At 44.4% G+C, this 25,154-nt stretch overlaps 1 protein-coding gene across 1 annotated transcript in view; it reads right to left on the bottom strand.

Annotated features, from left to right (window-relative positions):
- Positions 1-25,154, bottom strand: part of ST3GAL1 (ST3 beta-galactoside alpha-2,3-sialyltransferase 1) — a 93,363-nt gene that overhangs the window by 8,357 nt on the left and 59,852 nt on the right. The window contains exons 2-5 of the mRNA XM_075415517.1: positions 19,663-20,503; positions 8,519-8,715; positions 5,171-5,350; positions 451-496 (exon numbers count right to left, since the gene is read on the bottom strand). Coding sequence (XP_075271632.1) covers positions 451-496; positions 5,171-5,350; positions 8,519-8,715; positions 19,663-19,974 — 735 coding nt within the window. The 5' untranslated portion in view covers positions 19,975-20,503. The remainder of the gene's footprint in view (positions 1-450; positions 497-5,170; positions 5,351-8,518; positions 8,716-19,662; positions 20,504-25,154) is intronic.

Raw genomic sequence — 25,154 nt, 5'->3', positions numbered from 1 at the left:
TGAGAAACACGCTTGGCGTTCAAATAGTCAAATTATTTAAAAAAAAATCCAAAGTCTCTCCACAGCTCAAAGTGTCATTACATCCAAATGACTGCGACGGGTGGGAACAGAGCAACTACTTCACAGAGTGAGCACCAATGGCCAACAGTGCACCTTAAATCTCTCGGAGCAGTACCACAGGACGGAATGCAACCCTCAGAACAGCAGTAATGCAATGACATAGTCACAAGCGCAGTTTCTTTCCAACATCAGTTATTTCGTGGCTGATCTATGGCCTTAATGGCACACAGGAGCTAAGCCTTTAACTTAGCTGAGACTTGTAAAGAGTATGTATTTCGGTTGCAGTTTTTATGAATGTCAAGGGCTTCCCTGGATTCTAGCAGTCTGCTGGAGAGACAGAAGACCTACAAATAGATTAGCAGAATAAATTAAAAAAACAGCATTTCTCACCTTTTCTTTTTTGACTTTGATTTTCCGTGGGACTGGAACATATGTGCTGTTAAAAGAAAAAAAAAATACCACCAAGATTAGCAAAAGCCCAATATAGTAATGTTTTCCTGTATTTCCAAAGAAAGAAATAATATTCTTCATGTACAGGAATAAATTTGGATTATTTGAAAGCAATAAATTCAAGAAATTGTTGGAAAATGAGGCTGCAATTAAGCAATACAGTGTGAAAAGAACTGAGCTGTCACTGAAGCCAGTTTATAGGAAGCCATTACATTTTTAAATTTTCAAGTTAATTATTGACAGTAGGACATCAAAGATCTAGTTGACAATATACTGTAGAGTCAACATTATGTGGAGCCCATGACTTCTAATTCTTGGCCCATCACTGTTGCAGTCTTTGCACTTTGATGACGGGAAGGGCTCTGCATTTAATTTCATGGCAGAAAAAGCTTTTCCCACCAGGGGGAGACTTTTCCCCTCCGAATACTTGTAGTACTCCATGATTTTCAGAGTAGATGTTAGTGAGTTCATAATTTCTGCGGTTATGTGCAACTCTGGCATACCCAGTACACGGCCCCTCACCAGCAAGTTATTCCCCTCCTCCCCATGGGGATGCTGAAGGCTGCCTGCAGTTCCCGGCATAAAACTTCCAAGTCATACCTTATGACTGGGTCAAAATCACGAGTCATGTCTCAAAAACAAAAAACCCCTTTTCTTCCCTGTATCTCATGCACAGCGCATGCTGGCATTGCACAGCTCATGACGAGTGCTATTAAAAAAAAATCTCCGTGAGTTTGTTTTAAGTGAAAAAATTGTGGTGAACTGGCCTTGTAATTCGAGTATATCCTAAAATACACCCTGCGTACTTTTTAGATGAGTTGGGGTAAATCACCGAAGTCTTCTGTTAGTTCAATCTAAATGTTTTCACTTGTTTTTTGGTAACAATAAGGTTCCTGTCATTAAGGTTGTATTTATCTTTGAACCACGAATGATCAGCACTTTGAAACATTAGTCTAAGCCTTCCCAAATCAGTAGTGACCTGGCAATGTCCTCATCTGGGTGTCCCTGATCTGCAATACTTGTTCTGGGCTGGATGCAGTGGGAGAGGTGATGGGTGGGTTCCAGCCCTCCCAAGATGTGACACAAGTTGCTAATGGGGTAAAGGACACCCGTACAGACTTCTTAATCTGCTCTCAGAAAATCTTCTCTTGCATCTGCTTCCCACGTCTGACCTCCATTAGCAAATTCAGTAGAAGTAGACTTGGTGATCCCATGTCCTTTTTGTGGTTATGAAGACTTATAAGGCTTCTTTGCTGGTAAAATCTCCTCATTATTATATAAATAAACAGCCAGTCTTTTCTGAAAAGGTGATGTGGAGGAAACAAGAGGGCCATATTTCATGGACATCTAGCCAGGTATAGTAGAAGACCAAAGTATGCAATGTTCAAGACAGTATTTGTAGACAGCTCTAATACAACCAGTAGACTACTGGAGCTCTTCTCGGATGATAAGTTAGTCATTTTAATCATGGGAAATTTCATTTTTTCAGAAACAATAAATATTGAAGTCCTGCTGTCACTTGGCTGCAGAATTTCATACAGCTGCAGAGAAAGTACTGGCACGCTGATTAAGACCAAATGGAGACCTACGCCATTATGATCATGTAAAACCTGGGCTGTATAGCAGCCAGGCAGTTAATGACCCAGTAAGTACCATGCAGGAGTGGGACAATGAGTGAAGCCTGTGATGAAGGTTGCTACAAGTGCAATACATATAATTTGGAAACCATCTTCTAAGAGCCACTTTGCAGGGCTCTAGTGAAGTCTGCCATCATTAGTGGCCACCTTGTACAGGACATTTACTGTACTCTTGGCCCACCTGGAAGCTGTGGAACATTTTAAGGAATACAAAAATTGCTCTTTGCCAAACCACGAGGAGTTAAATGGAGATTTTTTTCTCTATGGAAATTCCTAAAAGACTTGCAGAAGGCAAGTTAAGGCAACTAGGCTAAATACATGACTGATGAGGGCCTGAAGGTTTTCTGTCTCAGAAGTTTTTTCTTGGCCTTTTCTGGGATAATGCTCAGTCCTAATGCTTTCATCTTGAAACGGAACATCCATCAGTCAAATGGGACATATCTGAAGGAATCATTCAGCTATCAATTAAATCTAATATCAAGGCTATCTGCAGTTTGGCTTTTGTTTTGAACCATAAAAATTGCTTTAATTGCAATACTGGGAGGGCAAAATGATTAATTCACAGGTTTTGAGTCTTACAAAATTATTACTTCATTTGAATGCGATACAGAAAATCAAACTTTGTGTGGAAGTCTAACCAATAGAGGATGCTTTTCTTTTTTAGCTATGAGTGCACTTAGGTTCTTGTTAACCTGACCTCAGCTGATACTATGCAGCGTGTGCACAAGGCATGATGGCCATGCAGGTCAGGGTAAGGAGGTGAGTCTTTCTTCTCTTCCAAAATATCGAATTTCAGGTGGGTTTTATTTTTATTTCATGCCCTCTCCCCTTTACAAACGTACAGTCAACAATTTTCTTATACACTGTATCTGATATTGTGTGTTTAATGCATGCTTGTAGGTTTAGTCTGCTAGCCTAAATTATGTTACATATATTGTTATGATTTGTGTGGTTATGATTTTCTGGTGTTATTATTCTAGCATCTACCAGCTTATTAATTATGCAATTTCCCTGCTTTGAGTATGGCAAAAAATCTTAAAATACTGATATTTCTTCCCTGTGGTTAAACATTCACACACTAATTTATACCAGATGCTTTCTAAGCCTGTATATACAATCTAATTACAAATACATAATATATCCTGTAATTTATTAAGCAAACATGTTTTTCATTTCATGTGCTGTGAGTGTCTTGTAGTCAACCAGTTATATCTTCTTGATAGGCTAAGGGCTCACTCAGCTTTACCACTGCAACTCACTTGCTGCCTCTTCTGAAGGTAAATACTCAGCAAAAAGTAGTGAACAGCTTTGCAATCTGGGCAGAGGGCAGTGACAGTGATGGAAACACGGATGGGTGACAATGGCAGCAACTGGCCCTCTTCCTAGTGCAGGCACAGATTTGACAAAGATGCAGCAAAGGACTTCATTCAAAGGCCGCTGAAGGCAGTTGGAAGCTTTCCATTGCTTCTGAGAGGATTTGCACACAGGCTTAAGGGCAAAGATTCTCAACCTTTTTTATCAATGCCAAAAAAAACCCCAACCCTAAGTCTTGTGTGAAATGACTGACATTTTTTAGCCGACTTCCTAAGAGTTACGAGTGTGTCCTGAAGATCGATTTTTCAAGACAACTTATGATTGTATATACTAATTGTTGGTGAAAAAAAAAGGCAAAAGAAAATAAACCAGATTTGTTGCAAGTTACAAGAATCTTATTAAGAAGTGAAAAGAATCTAAAATGCATTTGCACAGAGAAAAGAAAAAGAAAAGAAGATAAAAAACTCCATTTGTTGTCCCATCAAAAATTTTTCATTAGAAATGTGAAGCGGGTCTTATCCCCAGTCAACAGGGACATACTTTTCCAAGTTTTTAATCTTCTGAGATGCTGAAATTGGGAAAAAAGTTGAAATGTCTTGAAATACTTCTCTCTGGAATAAAGTAATCATCTGATCTGCTGTTGTTATCTGTGTGTAGCAGGGCACCACCAAGCAATCCCACCAGGCTGTTGCTTTACATTCAGCAGATAACCTCACACACAGTACAAATGTCATGTATTTCATTCCTCTGGAATAGGAAAAAACAGCTTAACGGAAGGGAGAGAATCTGCTAGCAGGTGTCCAGAAGAAACATGTGTTTTGTTCACGTTTCTAATTCTAGTGCTGCCATTAATTTATGAAGAAGGACATGTACTTCTGAAAGTACTCATAAAGAAGAAATGGAGAACAAATACCAGTGTGACACATTATTGCCAGGTAGAACATCTTAATTTAAAGCTAAGGCACACAGGTGATACACAAAATGACAGTGTCATCTCTGCACGGGTCTCAATCACCTTCCCCCAGGAAAGATGTCCCAGTTCCTGACTGACCTGTCCAGGGGAGGATGCTGTGGGTGAGGGATTAAGTGCCCTGGTCTGCTTCTGCTCTCACTGCCTTGTGTGAGCAGCCTGCACATCTCTCTCTGTCTCCCTGTCATCTTCTGCAAGTGCAATAACGTATGTTGGAGGACCACTTGGCCACCCAAGTGTCACAGGTGGGATAATCCAGGTGTCTAGGTCCACCACTGAATGAGTAACACACCAAACCCCTGATTCTGCAGGTGGCTTTCTGACGAGTGCATCTGGGTACAGGCATGCTTGCTGCACCCGCTGTACTCCTAAGGGACTGGAAAGGAGAAAGGATGAGCAGAAGCTCAAAATAAGGCACTGAACCCCAAAGCTCAAGAAGCAGCTGCTTGAATTGTCCACCTCCAGCAGCAAAAAAATCCCCCTTTCATTTCTCTGAGACCACTGTGTGGAGCTGTGAAGAGCTGGATCTGTACCTTCGCCTTAAAGACTGCACCATAACATTAAGTTTCTCCTAGAAAGCAAGTGTTCAGGACTGAACTCTGACTTGAGAGGGTCTGTAAAGCTCCCCTAGGCCTTATTAGAAGCAAGGATTTTCCCAGCGTGGGCTTTTCTGTCCTACACCAACATGTGGGGGGCTCCCACACCTTCAGCCTGCCCACTGAGGGCTGCCCTTACTCACAAGTTGATGGTGCCTGTGGTGAGAGCGGTGACAATCCAGTGCAGGTCCAGGGTTTTGAAGGGGATCAGGATCATGCTCACATTCTCTGCCAGCTCTTTGTAGCTCTCAGGGTAAACGAAGTGGTGAGTGGTCTTGCTCCCAACATCTGATTCATAGCCAGTGGTGGGTGCACGGTTCATTCTGCAGCCCAAAAGTAAGAAGTGAGAGAGTGAGGAAGTGGGAGAGGAATTAGGTAGGTACAAATATGTGTGATTCTTCCTCAGATCATTTGCTCAAGGTGTCAAGAAAACGCTCCCATGGCTGAGTGCTGTATTCAGGCTCTTTAGAAAACCTTGACAGGTTGCAGACATCCTCAGGCAAGCTGAAATGACCATCATCCATGTGGATAAATTAAAAATAAATGAAAGCTCAGCTTTAGTGTGGGATTCCTTGGACTGAATAGGAGTGTCTACTAAGCAGGTGTATCTCTGAGCACATCCCTGTGTTTTCTTTGCAGTCAGTGGAGAGCTGGTCAAAAGAGTGACGAGTCCATGAGGACACATCTCATTTCATCCTAAAGCTGCAGCATCCAGCAGGTGCAAAAAACATTGCCCTGAAGTCTATCAGCTTGACTGCTTGCAGTTTCATTCCCCGCCACCTGTACAGGTGTATTTGGATGTCTAGGGTCAAGGTAACAAACCATGTTATGTGTGATGAGAAGCAGCAAATATTTCTTACGGGCCTCTCATGATAAGACATCAAAGCCACAGTGACAAATCCAGGACCTGGTGCTGACACTTCATTTACTCAAACCTTACTTTGTATTATGTCTTTTAACTTTGATACATCCACTCAGGGTCACCCAGCACACACGTGGTGTGCTTTCAGTAACCCCAGGATCAGTGCATGGAGATCTGCCCAGGGCGCACCACTGCTCAGTTGAAATGTTTTGGCCAAACAGGGATACTTCATGTTGGGTGTATCGGGGAATGGGGAACAGAGAAGGGGTTCTGAACTCATGACTGCAGAAACACCTCTTTGCATGTGTTCCCTCCTAAAAGCAAATCTGGGGACACATCAGCAATTCCCACCCTGATGCATTAGCTCACTGCTAGTAGAGATTTGCATGTTTCTGTGGTGCAGCGTAATACACATTAGAGATCCTCCAAGTGGCTCTGACTGACCTTGCATGAATCTATGGTGTTGTGCAACACCATTAAGAAACCCCCAAGATGGGTCTGAACAGAACAGGGTTTCTCTGCAGCCCAGTGGAGTCTTCTGCAGAGACATTAGCTCAGCTCCAGGCAGAAGTGCAGGGAAGACAAGGAAGGATGTAGCTGACGAGATGATGAGGAGCATTGTACATTGAGAAACAACATGCTGCCCTGGCCACTGATAATGGGAGAGGTTTATCGAGTCTATGCCAGGCTGTGCTATTGCAGTGCTCCCCTGGCTGAAGTAAAGTTTAATTCCCTCAGAGGGAGTTGTTAGCATAGGTAGACTATCCTGCCAGCCTGTGAGGACGTGTTATTGAGTTAGCATCTTCCCTGCCAGCAACCCACATTGTACTGTGCAGAAATACTCAGTAAAGCATGAGACTCGCTATGTTTTATCCGGAGATTAGTCAGTCTGAGGTATAAAACATGGAGTTTTCTTTCCATCAGGACAAAGCCAAGGGTGGTATCTTAGTTATCTTACTCACACCCTGCTTTTGGGTCTGTCTGCCTTCCCCGCCATCTGTGGTGGGGCTGCCTGTGTGACATGGCAGAAGGCAGCGTTTACACTCAGACTGAGCAGAATGGACCAAGCAGGAATTTCCTTCTGTTATGAAAGTAGATAGTTAAACAAATAAAAGTGGGCTGGAACACAGCATTTGGGAGGAAAGGTGTCTCTTCAGACTCCCAGGCTCTTCCCTGCACTTGGCTGTATTGCCAGAGCATGTGCGAGTGAAAATCAGGTCATCAGAGACTTTGTTTGTTGGATTAACACACACAGCAGTCGCCTTCTCTGCATAAATTTCTACGGTGAATCCTAAAATCTTGTGCCATTCCTTCAGACATGGCTTGAGATGGCTAAAATATAAATCCGAGACTAGAAGGTTCAATTCCAAGTCACAGAGAGTTTCTCCATTACCAGGGATGCACGGCTATGGGAAGGGTAAGGGCTCAGGGCTGAAACACACCTCTGAATGTGCTACTCATTAGTTACTACTAAAATAGCCTTTGAGTCTAGCAAAGCATTTTCTGCATGAATCTGAAAATGCAGGCTAGGCAAGATAAGAAAGTCCACACTGGAACGGGGCTGTCTCCATAGTGAGGGACACGGAGTTAAGCACAAATGCACCCCAGCTGCCTCACATTTGCAACCTTCAGGACTAATGCCAAGGGCTCTTCTCTTCCCTTTGTGTATCTGAAGACCAGATTGGCCACCTCTGCCTTTGGGGAGTTACTTTTGGCAGAGGGCAAGGCACACAACTCACGAAGTAACTCCTAAAATGATTTATCATGAACATTAAGACGTCATCTAAAGACTTCACAGCACGTCCAAGCCACACTGCAGGCTAAGTGGCCTAAGGTGGCTTAACAATTCAAATAGTGCTGTTATTCCGCTGATTCACTCTTGACTTCAGTGCACAGCTTCCTGCTAAAGGTTATGTCGCTTCTAAGAGTTTAATCCCACGTGTGGTATTTTCAATAGCAAACCCTCCTTTCCAGGCTCTTTGATCCGCCCTGCATTGCTCCCCAGATTGTGCTGTACTGGCAGCTGTGGTGTGGAAGCTGGACAACGCATTGGAGATTAACTTAGTTAGCACGGGTATCTTAGCTTCCCTGTGGGTGATTACCTCCACTTACTTAGTTCCTGCTTGCTTTTCAGTGGGACAAAATAGCCAGCCTTCATTGCTTCAAAAGGAAGAGGTGATGCAACCTTTTACAAAGTAGCTGCAGCCAACCAGTTGTCTCCTGTCCATTGCAAAGTGGCTTTGGCTTTCCCATTTGCTTACAAATGAACAAGTGCAAGAAAGTAAAATTTGCTACATTCAATTCAGTGTGTAAAAGATCATTTGTGCACACTGCAGAAGCAGAAGAAATAACTTTTGCTTGAAACTGCAGGTTTTTTCAGGTGCATTTTTTAATGCAGGCAGTTCTGAATACTGCAGAATAAGCTACAGTATTAACACATATTCATGGTCTTTTTCCAAGCTAAAACATGACGTCATATCTCCAACACATGTAGTTTAGAACTTAGATTGGACCTAAGTATCAGATTTCACTAGAGAGCCCCTGATATCTTGTTTGCTCACTTGTCCTCCAAAATACCAGTGAATCTTAAAAAACACAGACAACTGGAGCTGAGGTGGTGCCTACTCACCTGAGCACGAAGTCATGGGAGTCAATATCTTGGCCATACTGAGACTGCCGAAGGTTCCCAGAGTTGCCCACAACAGCGCATCGTCTGCACATGTAAGTGCCTCGCTCCTGAAGCGGATCCCCATCCCCAGGAATGATCCCAAACAATTCCTTGAGAGTAGCGTTAATATTCTTCGGAGTTTTCTCTCCTTGCAATTTCTGTTAGAGAGAAAAATCACTCCAAGTTACCAAGGTAGCTAACTTTTCTGGGAGCAAGATGTAGCTTCAAATGTCTTCTCAGTGAGCATTCTTGCATCTACCTGCAGTCACTGTCTCCTGCAGTATGTGTTACAAGGCTTCGGGATGGGAGCACAAGTGTGGAAAAAAAAAAAAGTGGAAAATCCCTTCCCATTAACTTTTTTAACTTGGTTCCCCTTTTCCCGTCCTTTTCCTTGGATTCCCTCACCTCCACAGTCTACGTAGTCATGGTGGAAGAGAGCACATGTTCTTCCCAGGGCTGAATAAATATTCCTGTAGTGTCTGTAAGCCTAATCCCATTTTGGGCCTAATCCCATTTTCTGTTACGACATGTATACAATCTCTTTTAACCCTCCTAGGAAGGACAGAACCTGATGGAGCACAGAAGTGGCTGACATCCCTTCCACAAGCTTAGGCTTATGCCAGAAGTGGAAGTGGGAGATCTCACCGCTGCTGCTCTGGACTGTGGAGGAACCAGCTGCTAGTAGAGTTGGAAAATACTGTAAAGTGGTGTTAGTCCTGAGGGCGGAAGATGTAAAACCATCTGAAAAATTCTCCAGGATGAAGAAAATCACCCGGACCTAGGTTATTGTGTCGGTTGCCATGGAGGGAAACTCTTTTGTAGCAGCTCTGTGGTGCATGGTATAAACAATGGCTGGATCAGGAAGGCACAGGCAAGGTGCTGGGCAGGTGATGGTCAGACACTCCCTTTCTGCAGCCCTGCTGCCTGAGGGCTGCTAAAGAGGCTGGGAGTGCTGGCAGGCTCACAAAAAGCATTGCCCACCCTCCCAGTGCCGCTTGCTTGCAAGTTCACAAAGGGAGTAGAGATCCTAACACAACACCTGCCAAAACGCTTCTGCCCTTGCTCTGCCAGCCCAGGGCAGGGAGAGACGGGGAGGGAGAGAGGAGAAACACCTTTTCCCATGACTCCTAGCAATGGCCTGGGGTAATTTGGCTTTAGTTTCTGATGCATTTCCCTTGACTGCACCAGAACTGTTAATTTGTCCTACTATCTCTCTCTCTCTCTCTCTCTCTCACACACACACACACACACAGATGTATCACTGAAATTTTTGTTTGAATTTCATGCTATCTCTTTGCACGCCTGTGTAAAGCAAAGTTATTTGCACTGAATTGAACAACAGGTCTGTGGAGCTCCGAGCTAGAGGAGAACATTGGAGCCAGCAACTTGAAATAAAGAAGACAAAGAACGATTGCATACATAGACTTAATCTTCCTGCTAATCCTTGCTAGCCTATATCCTTATATATGGACTGCACAAGGTGATTAGGATGCAAGGTAGTTAGGATGCCCAGACAAGCATTTTCAGTATTACCACGCATGTCACTACTCAGTGGATGGCTCAATTATTTAAGTGAAAAACGTTACCACTTCATAAATTCATGTGTGATGCTACAAACACATGTTCACATATCTAGACTCTTGTGTATTCTTTATGAATCCAATCTAGCCTGGTTTTACTCTGAATATATCGAAAATACTTAATGTTAGAAAGCCTGCAGCCTTCCAAATAAGTGGGGACTTCACAGATGTCTTACAGTGTAGTGTCAGGTGTATAATGTAGAAAAATCCAAACTTTTTTAAAAAAGATCTTATTTCGAGTTATTTGAACACTTATGTGCATAGACCCATGTATACTCTCTCTCTCTGTAAAGGTGAACTGGCTAACTATGTTCAAGAAATGAAAGGGAAAACCACCATACATGCACCAAAACGTTTTTAAGAACCTTGTTGTTCTGGTAAAATAACTCAAAAAACTATTCTTGAAGTGACTTTGTCTGAGAAAATTCAGATGAGGAAGGTAATTTTCAGGAAGTTCTAAGTACCTGAGCCCTCTTTTTAAGTGAAATTGCCTTTGCAGCCAGAATTATAGCATCAGTAGAGGAAAGGAACTGGAGTACTGACTACTGTTTGGTGCATTAAAATGGTAAGAAACAGTATCATGGACAGACACCTCCATTTACACAGAACAGGGATCTGTCTTTTCTTTGTATTCTGCTGCCATCAGTCTAGAGCAACTCTATTTCAACCAAGTTAAAACATGGGCACCAGCACCAGCCAGAAATCAGGAGATCATCCTGCGACCCCTCAGTTGTACACAACTTCCACAGCAGAGATTATTACTTACATTAGAGGTTCCCCGAATGACCTCAAATAAGATCAGGACCTTATTGCACTGTGTGCTGAACATCCATAAAGTCATTCACCCTTAACTCATTAAAAGTGCTCAGTTTTAATTTGCCCAGTGATTATCTTATTGGACTATACTCTTCAGGCCTAATCTTGACTCAGGACTGGATATGGTCTTTGACATTTCAGCAAAAAAGAGCAGAGCAGGCAATGAAGTTGGTTAACTCCAAGGCAGATAGTTTTTAAGAGTTCAGACTTCATGTGCAGCCAGCTCCTTATTGCACAATGTTTACCTGACTTCTTGAAAAGGACCATTTTAATAGCATTGCAATTACAAGCCAATTATAGTTCACTTTCCCACATCAAATTTTTGTCTTTTTTTTTGAGTAATGTTGTCTTTTTTTTTAACAAGCTCCCACCAGTCTGGCCTTTCCCATAAATCAACAAAAGCACTGGGTGAAAGTCTGTCCATGCTGTGCAAGGCAGAGCCATGTCAGTGCCACGTGGCTCTGCTGGGACAGCATCCTACCTCCAAGTGCTGTAGACGTGTGCCAGAGATAAGGGTATGGATTCAGCTCCTAGAAGTGGACTTACATACACTGAAATACCTAATCCCTGTGTCCTCAGTGAATTGGCTTCTCTTCACCTTAGGTGGTTAAAAACTATAATTGGAAGTCCAGGCTGAGAAATTTTCTAATCATTTTCACAGGGAAGAGAAACTGCACTGTCCCCCAAGCCTTACAAACTCCCCATTTCACATACAGAAGTTTACTACCTGGTTTTGCATCTTCTCATTTGAAAAGAGTAAGGAAAAAAAAAAGGCAAGAAAAAACAACCCTCAAGGTTTATGCATTTCTTTTCTTTACCCATAAATGGCTTTCCAAGGAAGAGCCTGTTGCGCCTTCTCACACCATGATGTGCACACCACCATTACGGATGACCAGGGGCTTTGCTGCTTTTATAAACTTCTTGGAATGCTTCCCTTGGCTCTGTTGTACCATCACATCACCAGTGATCACCAAGAAGCAATACCCAAAAGTCAGCTAAGGGAATGCAAAGGGAGGGTCTGAATTCAGTGAAGGCTGCTCAGAGCTAATAGCTTGGAGAAGTAAGGACACAGCTACAGTGAGGAGAACCTCAAAGGAAAGCTCTCCTGGTGAATGTGCATCTCGTGCCCATGAACAAGTTTGGCGCAGTATTAAGTACATTTTCAAAATCCCAACTTGTCAGCATGTAGAAAATATCCTGATATGAGTGGCATGGTCAACATGTCTGAGGGATGGGATGCCATCCAGAGAGACCTGGACAAGCTCGAGAAATGGGCCAATGAACTCATGAGGTTCAACAAGGCCAAGTGTAGGGTCCTGCACGCAGGTTGGGGCAACCCCAGTATTAATACAGGCTGGGGGGTGAAGGTATTGAGAGCAGCCTTGCCAAGAAGGACTTGGGGGTACTGGAGGATGAAAAGCTGGACATGAGCCACCAATGTGCACTTACAGCCCAGAAGGTCAACCATATCCTGGGCTGCATCAAAAGTAGTGTGGCCAGCAGGTTGAGGGAGGTGATTCTCCCCCCTACGCCACTCTGGTGAGACCCCACCTGGAGTTCTGAGTCCAGCTCTGGAGCCTTCAGCACAGGAAAGACATGAACCTGTTGGTGCAGGTCCAGAGGAGGGCCAGAAAAATGACCTGAGGGCTGGAGCACCTCTCCTATGAGAAAAGGCTAAGAGAGCTGGGGTTATTCAGCCTAGAGAAGATAACACTGCAGGGAGACCTTATTGCAGCTGTCCAGTACTTGAAGGGGGCTTTTAAGAAAGATGGGGGCAAACTTTTTAGCAAGGCCTGTTGCAATAGTACAAGGAGTAATGGCTTTAAACTAAAACAGCGTAGAATTAGAATAGATCTAAGGAAGACATTTTTTACAGTGAGAATGGTAAGGCACTGGACCAGGTTACCCATAGAGGTGGTAGATGCCCCATCCCTGGAAACATTCAAGGTCAGGTTGGACGGGGCTCTGAGCAACCTGGTCTAGTTGAAGACGGCCCTGCTCATTGCAGCGGTGTTGAACTAGATGACTTTAAGAGGTCCCTTCCAACCCAAACTGTTCTATGATTCTATGAACCTGTAATCACTGGATGTGGGTGCAGACGGAGCATGGTTCAAGACACAACCCTTGCGGTGGACAGGGAGGCATAGGTGTGGATCTGGCAGCAGCCAGTACTGCCAGGGCAGAAATCCTGCAAGGACATGGCCAGCTACCCTGGGGAAACTGGTGTAGCAATACTGTTTTTCATGGCTTTTAAAATTATTTTAACCTGTTTTTAAACAATAAAGAAGGAATAAAGCCCTATGAGAATGTCTTTTGCACAGTCACTTATTGCCTCACTGCAACAGACCATAGGCATTAGTACTCACACAGCGCTTCCAGGCTACAAGACACTGTACAAATATTAATCTTAGCAACAGCCTGGTGGGGCAAATCCAGGTAATCTTCATTTTGCAGACTGAAGGAGAGGTTAAAAGGAAATTATCAATTTGAAAAATGCCTCCTTGGTCTGGAAAATAAGACATTATTATTGTTATATTTAATGTCTTATAATTGCCATGCATCAAAGAGATTATGGGGAAGAATATAGCGGCTTTCAAGAGTTCGGGCTTTGTTTAATAATATGTGTGTATGTCAAAAACTATGCATTCTCAAATATGAATGTAATGTGTGTATTATGTAAACACACAATAATATGCATATGCCAAATTGCATGATTTCTGACCTCCATGGCTGGTGCAGGTCTCTTCCACGCTACTCCAAGGAGCAAAGACCCTGCCTACACCAGCTCTGTGTGCCCTCATTTCTGGCTACAGGATACTTGCAGCTCAGCAGAGCGCATCGCAGTGCTTGGAGGGGCCCATGAGCTTGGACCATGTTCAGATCCATCTGTCCTTGCTGTAGGAGACCCTACAACTAGCCTAGCCAGATGCATGTGGGGGCTGCCAGCGGGGATAAGGGCTAGCCTAGGGTCAGGTTCTCTGTCACAGTATGTCCAAGGCTGATCTAAATGTCACACTTGCACCCAAGCTGTACACCACCAGCTGGGACTGGGCATGTAGCAGGCTGGATTTGGTACCACCTTCTGCTGTAAACACACTGCTTTCAGAGCTCTGAGCCCTTTGTATTGCTTTCAAAGTATCACAGACAATGCCCCAGTTTTAAAGAAGACTTCTGGTGATCAAAGTATTTGGGCAAATTTTCTACAAAGACCGTTCAAAATCATGACTTGGATACCAAATAGCTCTGCTGCTGTCTTAAAAATAAGTGCAGCTTCCACGACTTCCCCAGAGCGTGTGTTTGGGATGCTCTTTTGTTCGCCTTCTGGTTAGCAAATCTTTAAGCCATATATTATATTTTTTCCTACAAACATCAGGACTAAAAGCTAACATTTTCTTTTAGATACACTACTCATGTGGCCCCAAGAGCTGAGCTTTCTTCCAAAAAAAAGAAAAACAAGCAAAACCCTCGAATATCATAAGACTCGAGATAAAAATTGTTATAACGTGGTAGTTTATGAACGACGTGGTACAGATCAGATTTCCAGGGAACTCCGAGCCTGATTTTACCTATCACAGCTTTAATCCATCAACCTCAACAGGGTTATTTTGGATTTATAACAGCAGGTTCTGATCTCATATTTTTTATATTTTCTGACCACCAAACACAATGCCAAAACCCCCTGAGAATAAAACAAGAAAACTATAAATAAATGCTGTGCTTCCTTATATACAGGTTACTAAATTTAGTGGAAAAGTCCACAGCCTTTGTGTCATGGAACAACAATGCAAAGCTTGCAGGTGATTCAGCTCAGGGAGGAGGGGAAGAAAATACAAACAGAAAGGAATGCATCACATAATACAAAGTGCCAACTTCTAAACCAGTGAGACTCTCACAGTCCCTGAGCGTAACGTGAGGGAACGTGGACAGACAGACAGAGACACACAGGTAGACTAGAAAAGAAAGAGGGAGAGAAGGAGAGAAATCGGTATAGGAGAAGAGAGAGGAAGGAAGGAAGGAAGGAAGGAAGGAAGGAAGGAAGGAAGGAAGGAAGGAAGGAAGGAAGGAAGGAAGGAAGGAAGGAAGGAAGGAAGGAAGGAAGGAAGGAAGGAAGGAAGGAAGGAAGGAAGGAAGGAAGGAAGGAATTTCTAACAAGCTGGTTACAGTCTGGAGTATTATTAATGCTCAGATCATCTCGAAGAGATGAGGCTTCCAAATCAACTTTAAGTCACAAAGAGCACAGAGCAGCTGCAGGGGTGTACAGAGGAGGAGAATTTGGGCCATTGTTTATTACCTGACTAAAGTAACCAAGGGACGGTTTATCAGCTGGGTAGACTTAAGCAAATGAGAAGCAAGTAACAGACCTGACAACAGCCTCCTTGTTTCTGTGTACACAGAAACAGCCAGGTACAAGGTACATTTTCAGTTGTCTTCTCCAGAAGCAGCCATGCCCTGTGCAGCAGGACGAGCTGCTGCAGGGACGGTGGCACTGCCCTTCTCTTCCCTGATCCTTCCCAACCGCACAGGTAGTATCGCTAACTTCAGTATGGACAACGCAATTTTATTCACAGCAGCCAGGAATACTTCCTTCCTAAAGGCTGCATCCTATCATGCTGAAAGAGCTTAAACAATATATTCTCCAAAAGAAACCATGACGTAGGCTGGAAGCCATGTGAAGAGCTGTAAGCAAGTGAAACCACTCCGTCCTTTGGCCCCAGATGTCACTTCATCTCAAATACTGGTCATTAGGCTCTGAAGTCAGTCCTTGCTTTCCTAAAAGTGGAGGGATGGTAATGCTACAGGATTACTTGGGTGAATAAATCTTACTCACATGTACAGCAACAGAGTTAATGGGAAGGAAAGGCAGACTGAGCTTGGTAGACAGACACCTCTCTGGCAGGGACTCTGCCTGCGTTTAGTCCAAGCACATCACATGGGTCTCCCCATGACAGAAAAGTCACAGCCTTATAATAAATAGTTCCAGTGCAGTCACCATCATCTCAGTTACAGCATAACGAAACCACCATGCTGTCTGAAGTCAGTTCCTGAGAGCAAACGCACTGCCATTTCTCCCCCGAGGTGACGATTAAGCAATCTCAGATCTCCTCATGCCTCATCTTTTAAATACAAATACAGTAAAAGTTACAAATTACTGAGTTGGCAAAGCAAGTGAGAGTAGAACATGGCCATGAGCAAAGTTTTCTTTAGGACTGGCTGAAATCTCAGAATCACTTTGAAGACAAGCCTAAAAATGAACAGCGAAAAGGGAGGACAGCCAGGAAACACCTGGGAATTTTTACTGTAGAAATGACACTGACAGTCTCGGAAAGTCCCACCCAAAGCATCGTGCATATAGGAAATAGGTTGCAATGAGGAGCTGAGGCCAAATAACGCCTGGCTTTACTCAGAAACATCTTTCAGAGGAGTCAGGGCACCTTCTCCCACTACTATAGATTAGGGTAAGTATTTGCAGGAAGGAACTGATTTCCAATAAACAATGCAGTTTTGGGGGACGCCAAGATATTTCACATGTTCTAGCTGAAGATAAATTCCGTCTGAAAAAAGAAATGGTGGAAAAAGTGTAGAAATCTTAAAAGATTTATTTTTACCATCTAAGAAAAGACTGCTTTGATTTTGTTTTCTAAAGAGGTATATTCCCTTTGAACTTGACCTGAATTCAAAAAATGAATGAAAACACTAAAAATACATTTAGACAGCCCTGAAAGTTAAGGGACAGCTTTTATTTGGGCTGGGGTGATGGGGGAGAAGAAAAAAAGACTTCTGGCTGTCCTGAAAGTCACTTTTTTTTCATTTAACTGAAAAAGAAACAACCATCCCCCCAAAAAAAAAATCTGTTTCAGGTTGAGCTGAAGTGAGATATTTGTGTCTCTCTTTTTTTTTTAGTTTCATTACAAGAAGGAGAACCAGTAATTCAGACTTCTGTATTGAAAGTCCCAAGCTTTTTCTTCCTTTTAAATTTTTTTAAAGAGAATGCATTGAAACCTCACGTTGAAATCGGCATGGGCTCTGAGTGCAGAACGCAGCGCAGCTTGGCTTGGGGGCGATGCAGAAGCCCACGGGGGCAGAGCCCCCTTAGTAGAGGCACCCTGCCCACCCAGCCGTGTCTCGCAGGACTCCTCCGCAGCCTGGGTGCTGCAGGAGCGCAGCCCCTACACCGGTGCCAGGATTTAGGATTGATCATCCCACCCTCTTCTCGGCACCTCCTCGAGGTGCTGAGCGCTCCTGGTTTCTGTATTCAGAGGCAATCAGGAGGCACTTCACAACCGGCCTCAACTCATGGTGTCCATGAACAACCTCATTCTCTCATCTACTGAGATAGATGTGGGGTATCCCTCCTCTTCTGCAAACTGCCAGCTGTTAGGTCAGCTCATCTCCCTCAAGTCACCTCAGGCCAAAGGGAACTAGGACCTGAGCTTGCCATCTTCCCTTCTCAGGGCTCCAGCAAAGCCCAGCTAGGAAATGTTGGCATCAGAAGGAAAAATGTCTGGGGGGCTGTAGGAGACAATATGAGGTTAAATGTCTCAAACCTTCGTCTGAGATGCTAATGTGAAGGACAAGGCCTGTGAACATTGGATACAGAATCACAAAAGCAGAGGCTGAGCGTTGTGCTTGTCTTGTGCCGATCAGCGCTGGACCTGAGCAAAGGCCTTGCTCATACTGGCACCTGGCACTGGATCAGCCGAGGGACACCTGGGAGCCCTCGCAGCCTGACGCCGCTCTGGGAAAGCTGAGCAAACCGCTTTTAATGGCCTCCATACCCAACTCCCTTTTTACACGCAACAAGCCAAGAGTCCTGCACCTGGGAGAGGTCAAACAGAGGTAACTGTGGCAGGGGGAGATCGTGACCACCAACTCAATTCAAGACTAAAAGAGACTTGCCCCCCCTCACCCGTAAGGAGCATGCGTGCTAATTTACACGGAAAACGAGGCTGACTTGGCCTGTAACAGAAAACATGGACACCACCAACTAATTAATTAGCATGAGAAGAAACTCGGCTAAAGGGAGGAGGCTAGCTGCCTACAAAAAATGAAAAAAATCACCATAAAGGCGGCACCCCCAGGACCTGGACACCCCCTCCCCCTGCTGGCTGGATCAATGCTGGACCCAGGACTGGTCATATATTTGTATTTCTCCCTCTTCCTCTTTTCCTCTCTGTCTTTTCTGTCTCCCCTTTGCTCTTTTCCTTCTCCTTTGAAACCATAAAAGCAAGGCTTATCATAATTGTACCACTGTTATTTGCCTCTCATAATCGTGCCTCAGTAGTTTGTTTGTCATAACTGTGCCACAATAAGTTGATATCATAATCGTGAATTAACACTGTAAATTGTTACAGGATCTCTGGTGTTGTTTCACGTTAATACAACCGAGGGGCTTGGAGAATCTGCGTCACTCTCGTTAACAGAGTGGGACATTTAATCACTCTCATTACTGGGGTGTGACAGGGCTGCAAGCAATAAAACAAGGGATGAGAAATCTGAGTCATGGCCAAGGGACAGGTGAAAGGATGTAACACCTGGCGTATGTGAGACTCCTATCAAAAAGGAGGGTTTCATCATAAAAGGAGGATATCATTTATGCAACAGGTAAAGCCACCAAAGTTCAGTGGCATCTCTTTTTCACCAGTAAATGCAACAGCCAGTGGCCAGCGGAGTGAGAAGTGATAAATCAGTTACAGCTTCATTCCCACAGAGCTTGACACCTCCTCCAAAACCTGAAAGCCCCCACTACAAAAGTGGGTGCGCGCCAGCAGGGCCTCCCCAGGGTGCCAGGGAGGGGCTGAAAGCACCAAATTCAACGTCAAGTGTTGTGCTTGCCGCAGGACACCAAGTTGCAGGTGGTTGTGGGCTCAAAGAAAGGCACAGGGAAACTATTTTTTCTTTTCTGAAGAAGGGGAAAGCAACTCATAACGAAACTGCGGTTTGACTGGAGTCGCTGCAGCCAGAACCTGCGTTTTGGCAGTTCAGCAGCACAGGCCATGAGAAATTCATTTAATCAATGTCTTGTCTCAAGAGAATATAAAAGGGACTTCAAGTAGGCAATATGTAAGTATACACCTTCTTCTCTTCTGTGCTTTTCAAACAAGGTATCGTTAGCTGCCGTGATGCTTGGATTGGGCTTTTTGGACCAGCCTACTCAGAGGATACGCAAGGGCTGCTCCTTCCCAGTGACCCGTGGCCGACCATGTGCTTTACAGACCTGTTTTACATCACTGGCCACAGCAGAGATGGTTTTCATACACATGGAATTAATAATTTTCTGCTTAATACTGCTAATTATTTACATGTTTTATGCTAGGCAGAGCCCCAGGTGAATTACACAAGTTTGCTTTGCTAACTCGATGGACAGCAAAAGCCCCTTTTACTATCTGAAGTGAAACAAGCCAGCTTACAAAGTCTAGTTTTTCAAAGAGACGGGAGAAAAAAGGCAATATTGACATCTGCAAACTCTGGATTCACTGCCTATCTCTGCCAGGGACTCTTCTAGCTTGGAGCAAGTGAATGTGTGCTCCGAGTGCCTGCGAGCTAAACAGTAGCATGAACACCCACTTTCTTCCACCCCTGCCTGCCTTGTCAGCTGAGACAACAAATGCTTTTGGCAGGAATCATCGCTTGTTACATGCTCAGCATCACTCAAATCCTGACACTGCAACCATCGCACGAATGCCTAGCCATACCCACAGCTCCACTTACCAGCCACCACCTGTAGCTGTCTTCTGGGATCAAGGCATTTTGTGAGGTCAGGAAGGGTTGCATAGTTGAATTAAATCTCTGATCGAACCAGAGGGAATGTCCCAGCTCAGAAATGCACGTGCGACAGCTGCACGGTCTCCTGGGGTACTTGAAGACTTTTTGGACTTGCTCGGAAAACTGCATGATGAGATGTCTCAGGTCCCAGGTGGTCGCGGTCACCTGGTGCGTGTAGTTCAGCAGAAATGACGTTACCGTGATAAGCAAAAAGGCAAAGGTAAACACTTTCACGTTCCTTCTCCTTACAGCGACCATCTTTCCTGCTCGGGTTCTGCCGTCGCCACTGATCAAGTACAATGCAGGGTCCAACGTAAGGCAAAAAGTAAAAGGTGCTGCAGGGGCCTGCCAGTTACCACCCCAGGTTTAGGCTGAAGATACCAGCTCCCCTACTGCCATGCATAAGGGAAGAAGCTTTGTTTCTTCCAGATGGGCTTGAAAAAGGCAAAGCTAGATATTTCCTTTCACCTTCTCACAGGGCTTCCAAGTCTCTTCCACCTCTCCACGATCTGCTGCTAGCCTCTCCCGATAAGGGTTCAATGACGACAGACCTTTGCCTTTCCACTTACTAGAAGATTTAGAGGGGAGCAACATCAGCATTAAAATTTTGTTTTTTCTGTGTGCGAGCAAGCCATAAGTTAAAGAACCCAAGTTGTAGAAAGAAGAGGGTGGTGTTTTTTTTTTTCTTGGAAGTTATTTCATGAAAGATAAGATTATCCAGGGATGTACATTCCAGCAGAGAGACGTGCTTTGATGTCCATTTAAGCCATGGAGAGCAGTTTGCAGCCTGGAGACACACATTAAAAAAAAAAAAAAATAAAAGAAAGAAAAATTATTGTCAGAAAGCTTTTCGCATTCCTCCCAACCTGATTTCTCTGCTGTTCTCTGCCCGTCCCAAAACTTCTGATCAGCTCAGAGCCCTCGATGCAGCAACACCAGCTGCAAATTCAGCAGTGGTATTTGCATATTGAGAAGTTTCAGGGCGAAATTTCCGAAACGGCAGAGTATCAACTTTTGGATTGAATCAGCCCCGGCACTCCGGTCTTATTTGAATTACAGTTTGTAGCCATTTGAATGGCAATGACTCATGTCCTTCCCTTAGGCTGACCTTGATAGCCACAAGATACGCAGCAAAGTATTCAGAACTCAAAGCAGCTGAAGAAAAAGCACCCGGCAAAGGAGGGAGGAGCAGGTCAGGGAGGAAGAGGAATTGGTTCCTTTCTCTTCCTCCCCCGGAGTGGCTTAATTTCTTAAGGATCAGGGCTGTACTCGTGATTCAGAGAAAGACAAGCAAGAACAGCTCATACACGCTGGGTCAGACAGGGGAAATCAAAGCATAAACGACCTTTGTTTCGCATGGATTATTGCTGTTTTTCCTGCGAAGGAAGGGTAGGTGAGGGCAGCCTGGGATCTCAGAGAGTTCCTAGGAGATCCCGAGCCAGGCGAAGGCAGGGAGCTGCTTCAACTCAATGAGCTGGGGGATGCAGAGGGACCTGGAGCCACTTTCCGCTCCCCTCCTTGTGTCCCCTGTCTGGCAGCAGTGATTTAAATAAGTTTTTATAAGTCACAAAACGGATCTCTCCCTCGCACAATGTCATTGTTTCATGGGAAGAAAAAAGTGCTGTGGTTTTTAAAACTTCGGATGTTTGCAAAAAGCCCCAAAAGTGCCATTGCTTAAATAACACTCTTTTGATTAAAAAAAAAAAAAAAAATAAAGGAAGAAAAAAATTGGAGAAGCAACTGTGTCAGAATATTTGCAGTTTATGAACAAGAAAAGCTCAGCAAGAGAAGTCTCATTCACTGCTCAGCTGCAGGCTTGAGACCAGCAAACAAAGAGTAAAACTGCAACTATTTCCCGATACAAAACATCGTTTTAACTCATTCTGTGTGCCACATTGATGCAAGATCCCCCTTATTTCATCACCCAAATCTGATGCTTATCCAGACATGGGAGAAGTGCGTCTGGTAACCACAGGTCTGGGCTGGGCGCAGCATCCCCAGCTTTGCTTCTGGCTTTTCTCCTGGGGATCTGTAAGGAGCTGCCCAAGGCCAAACTGCTTTTCCAAGGGGTTTGGCATGGTGTCTTGGAGACAGCACAGGCCTGGTTTTTAGAGATGGTGTGTAAATACTTAATGAGTAAAGCCAAACCCGAAGGCAGGAACCTCAAACTGTGGTCTTAAGCCTTTGCTCTGCTTCAGGTTTCTCATCTGCAGCATGTGATGGGTGGTGTGTGCTGTTCAGTTAGCTGCTGCTTGCCAAATGCCTCGAGATTTATTTTAAGTCTGGCCTCTATAAATGTATTAACAGGAGCTCAAGGGCTGACAAGTGGGTCAGGCTGGATAACGAAGGGCTTTATTAACCCTGGCTGCTTGGGCTCACCTCCACCCACACCAAGGAACTATCCTACGTTTGCTTAAACTTTTTAGAGAGAAGTTCTGGGGCTAACTAGAAGTCTTCCAATCTATTCCAGGGTATGAGTCGGGAATTGCAAGCCAAAAGGCAGCAGGGATGCTGTCGCTGAGCAGAAAGGGAGCTTAAGAGCACGGCCCCCACGCGTAGCCCCACCCATGCCAGCTGGCTTCTGTGCCGGAGAGCAGCCCCAAACACATGGGCTTTACTAGCCTGGGTGTAGTTGTTAGTCCAAACAAAAACACTGCCTGTAACCCGCGCCCTCCCCCCCCAAAAATATGCCAGATTCCAGAAGCAGACTGATTCTCTGTTTATGGACTGGATAATTCAAGTGCTGCAATGCTGGTGGGTTGAACCCCTACTGCTGTTAATGCTCAGCCAATTCAATATTTGTAAACACAGTTCCTGCTCTTCTATTTTTTTTTTTAAGTCAAGGAGGAAGGGAGATTATCCAGCCTTTCTTGGAAAAGCCTATAAAATGAAGCATTGTTCATAAAAGAAACAGTTCTGGCCTCCAAAACAAACTCCCATTTCAGCGGATGTTTTGGTTTTTTTTTTTTTGTAACTAAGCTAAGGGTTAAACTTATATGTAGAATTTGGAAAATAAAACCAAACAAAACAGTGGTTATGCAGTGGACTGCAGTGTCTCCAAACTCCAAATCATCCTGTCTTTCATAGCACGTGATGGGAAGGTGAGAAACCAGAATAACTCCCACGGCCCTTTTCCAGTGTGGAAATAAACACCGGATACTCTATTTTAATTCTCACTACTTACAGTTTCCTATGAGTGCTCTTGTTTCTTACAGATACTCATGATAGAAAAAAAAAATATAACCTGACAGAAAGGCTCTGGTGCTATAAATGTGATTTAGGACCTGAGAAAAAGGAAGGCTGAATTGAATGGAAAATGCTTTCATCAAGTTCACTGTGACTTGGACTGGGACCTTGTTTTGCCTTTCTTAAAACACAAGTTAGATCCAATCCAGACACCAGTACTTTCACTCTTCCCAGCACCTTGCATCCCGTCTCAGACCATCCCTGCATCTCCCTGTGCTCACATATATTTGTAAATATTCACAAAAGGGTTTCCAGAGGATTTGCCAAGGTACCGGGAAGCAGGAATGGCAGGGACGATGCTTGAAGCAGCAGCTGGTGTGGGAAACCACGTGGGGCTGCCAGCCCTGGCTGCTTGGAATGTTTTAACTCCTGACACTGTTTGCAACAGTTAATTTAAACCCTTACAAGTAAGTAGTGTGATATCAGCCACAGTCCTTATCAACATACCTTGGCGTGACTTTGGCGTTAGTACATCCATGAACAGGCTATTTTGGCCTCAGACCCAGAAACAATTTCTGGGGACTTCAGGTGTGGAGATTCAAACTACTTGCCCAGCCTTCACCTCAGCTACTGTCCTCTGAGAGCTAAACAGAGTTTAAGTACAGTGTGCGTGTGGCTGTGCCCGCGGCAGCTCTCCCAGCTCAGATCACGCAAGCAGCAGGTTAAGCTACCTTAAGCAATTGGGTACTTAAGGTCTTATCTGTGGTCTGGATTTCTCCTGTTACCTTCTCACCTCCTCCCCCTTCCTACATCTACCCTTGTCCCCGTGTAAGACACCCCTGTACATGCCAGGATAACTTATATTTATGCTGCCAACTCCAACACCCAACACGCAGTACAAGCAAAATATGAAATGACATGACCCAGGAAAGAGCAGTGAGGGGCAGGTTCAGAAGCAATGGCAGGTTCCTCCAAGCTCTGTCCTGAGCGTAGGAGTGGGTCCAGTGTGATTAAACGGTCATAAAGGAGAGCAGAGCTTAATCTCTTGTCTACAGTTTGTGTTATAAAATACACCAGCATCAATCCATTGCGATTGTTTGTCTTCATCGTCTTCTTGCATTTTAGAAGGAAGGAACAGAAGGAGCTTTTTTGTTCCTTCTTTCTTATTTTTCCCCAGGGTATAACTTTTTTGTATGGTAAACTCACAATCTGAAGAATGTCCCTGGTCCTTTGCCAATTTGGCAATTAACAGACAAGGATAAAACCACATCAGTTCAAAGGACTAATACAAAGCAACTCTTAACACTTTCAGGAAATATTTTTTTGACAAATCCACCTACAAATGCAATTTATTCTCACTGCACTTGTTAGGTTATGTGCTAAAAGCTCATCTGCACGCTGACAAAGGAGCACAGAGACACAACAGTGGGATGGGGAGCCTGCGGGAGGGGGAGCCCAAATAATACCCTGCCCCGAAGTCTCCCATGTCCATCTCAGGAGACATCAGCCCAGCAAAGACTTATTTCCTCGAGCCCAGAGGAGCACAGGGGCACAAAGGAAGGTGGGAATCTGAAATAAGGACTCAGCAGAAGGGACACCCTGTCTGGGTCCCTCCCAGGGCTGGCCCAGCACAGCCTCAGCCCCTGTGTCCAGGCATAAAACCCACCCAGAGGAGTCAACACCAGAGCACCTTTGGGACGGAGGTGGGCTGCTGCCTGGGGGCATGGGACATATTCCGGCATGTAAGGCAAGAACATTTGGGGATTGCACAAGTTCTGTGTGGTCAGACGCAGGATATTAGAATCATAGAATCACAGAATGATAAGGGTTGGAAGAGACCTTAATGATCATCTGGTTCCAACCGCCCTGCCATGAGCAGGGACATCTTCCACTAGACCAGGTTTCTCAGAGCTCCATCCAACCTGGTCTTGAACACTTCCAGGGAGGGGGCATTCACAACTTCTCTGGGGAACCTGTTCCAGTGTTTTACCACCCTCATGGTGAAGAATTTCTTCCTAAAGAAGAATTCTTCGTTAGCAGAATTATTGATTTATTAATTTTTTTGGAAGGTGGGTCTTAAAAAAAAAGTGTGTAGAAATTAATAATGATAAAACATTGAGGAAAAAAACCACTGCACTTTTCATCCCCTCAAGTTCTAAATGTCCCACTATGGTAGAGTTTGACCCCTTTTTGATGCCTACTTTGCTGGCAAAGAAGTACTTAGTACCAGCACCACTTTGAAGAGATCTTTG

The sequence above is a fragment of the Opisthocomus hoazin genome, chromosome 3 (assembly GCF_030867145.1).
Source record: "Opisthocomus hoazin isolate bOpiHoa1 chromosome 3, bOpiHoa1.hap1, whole genome shotgun sequence".
Taxonomy (NCBI): Eukaryota; Metazoa; Chordata; class Aves; order Opisthocomiformes; family Opisthocomidae; genus Opisthocomus; species Opisthocomus hoazin.
This window is presented reverse-complemented; position numbering and strand designations above follow the sequence as displayed.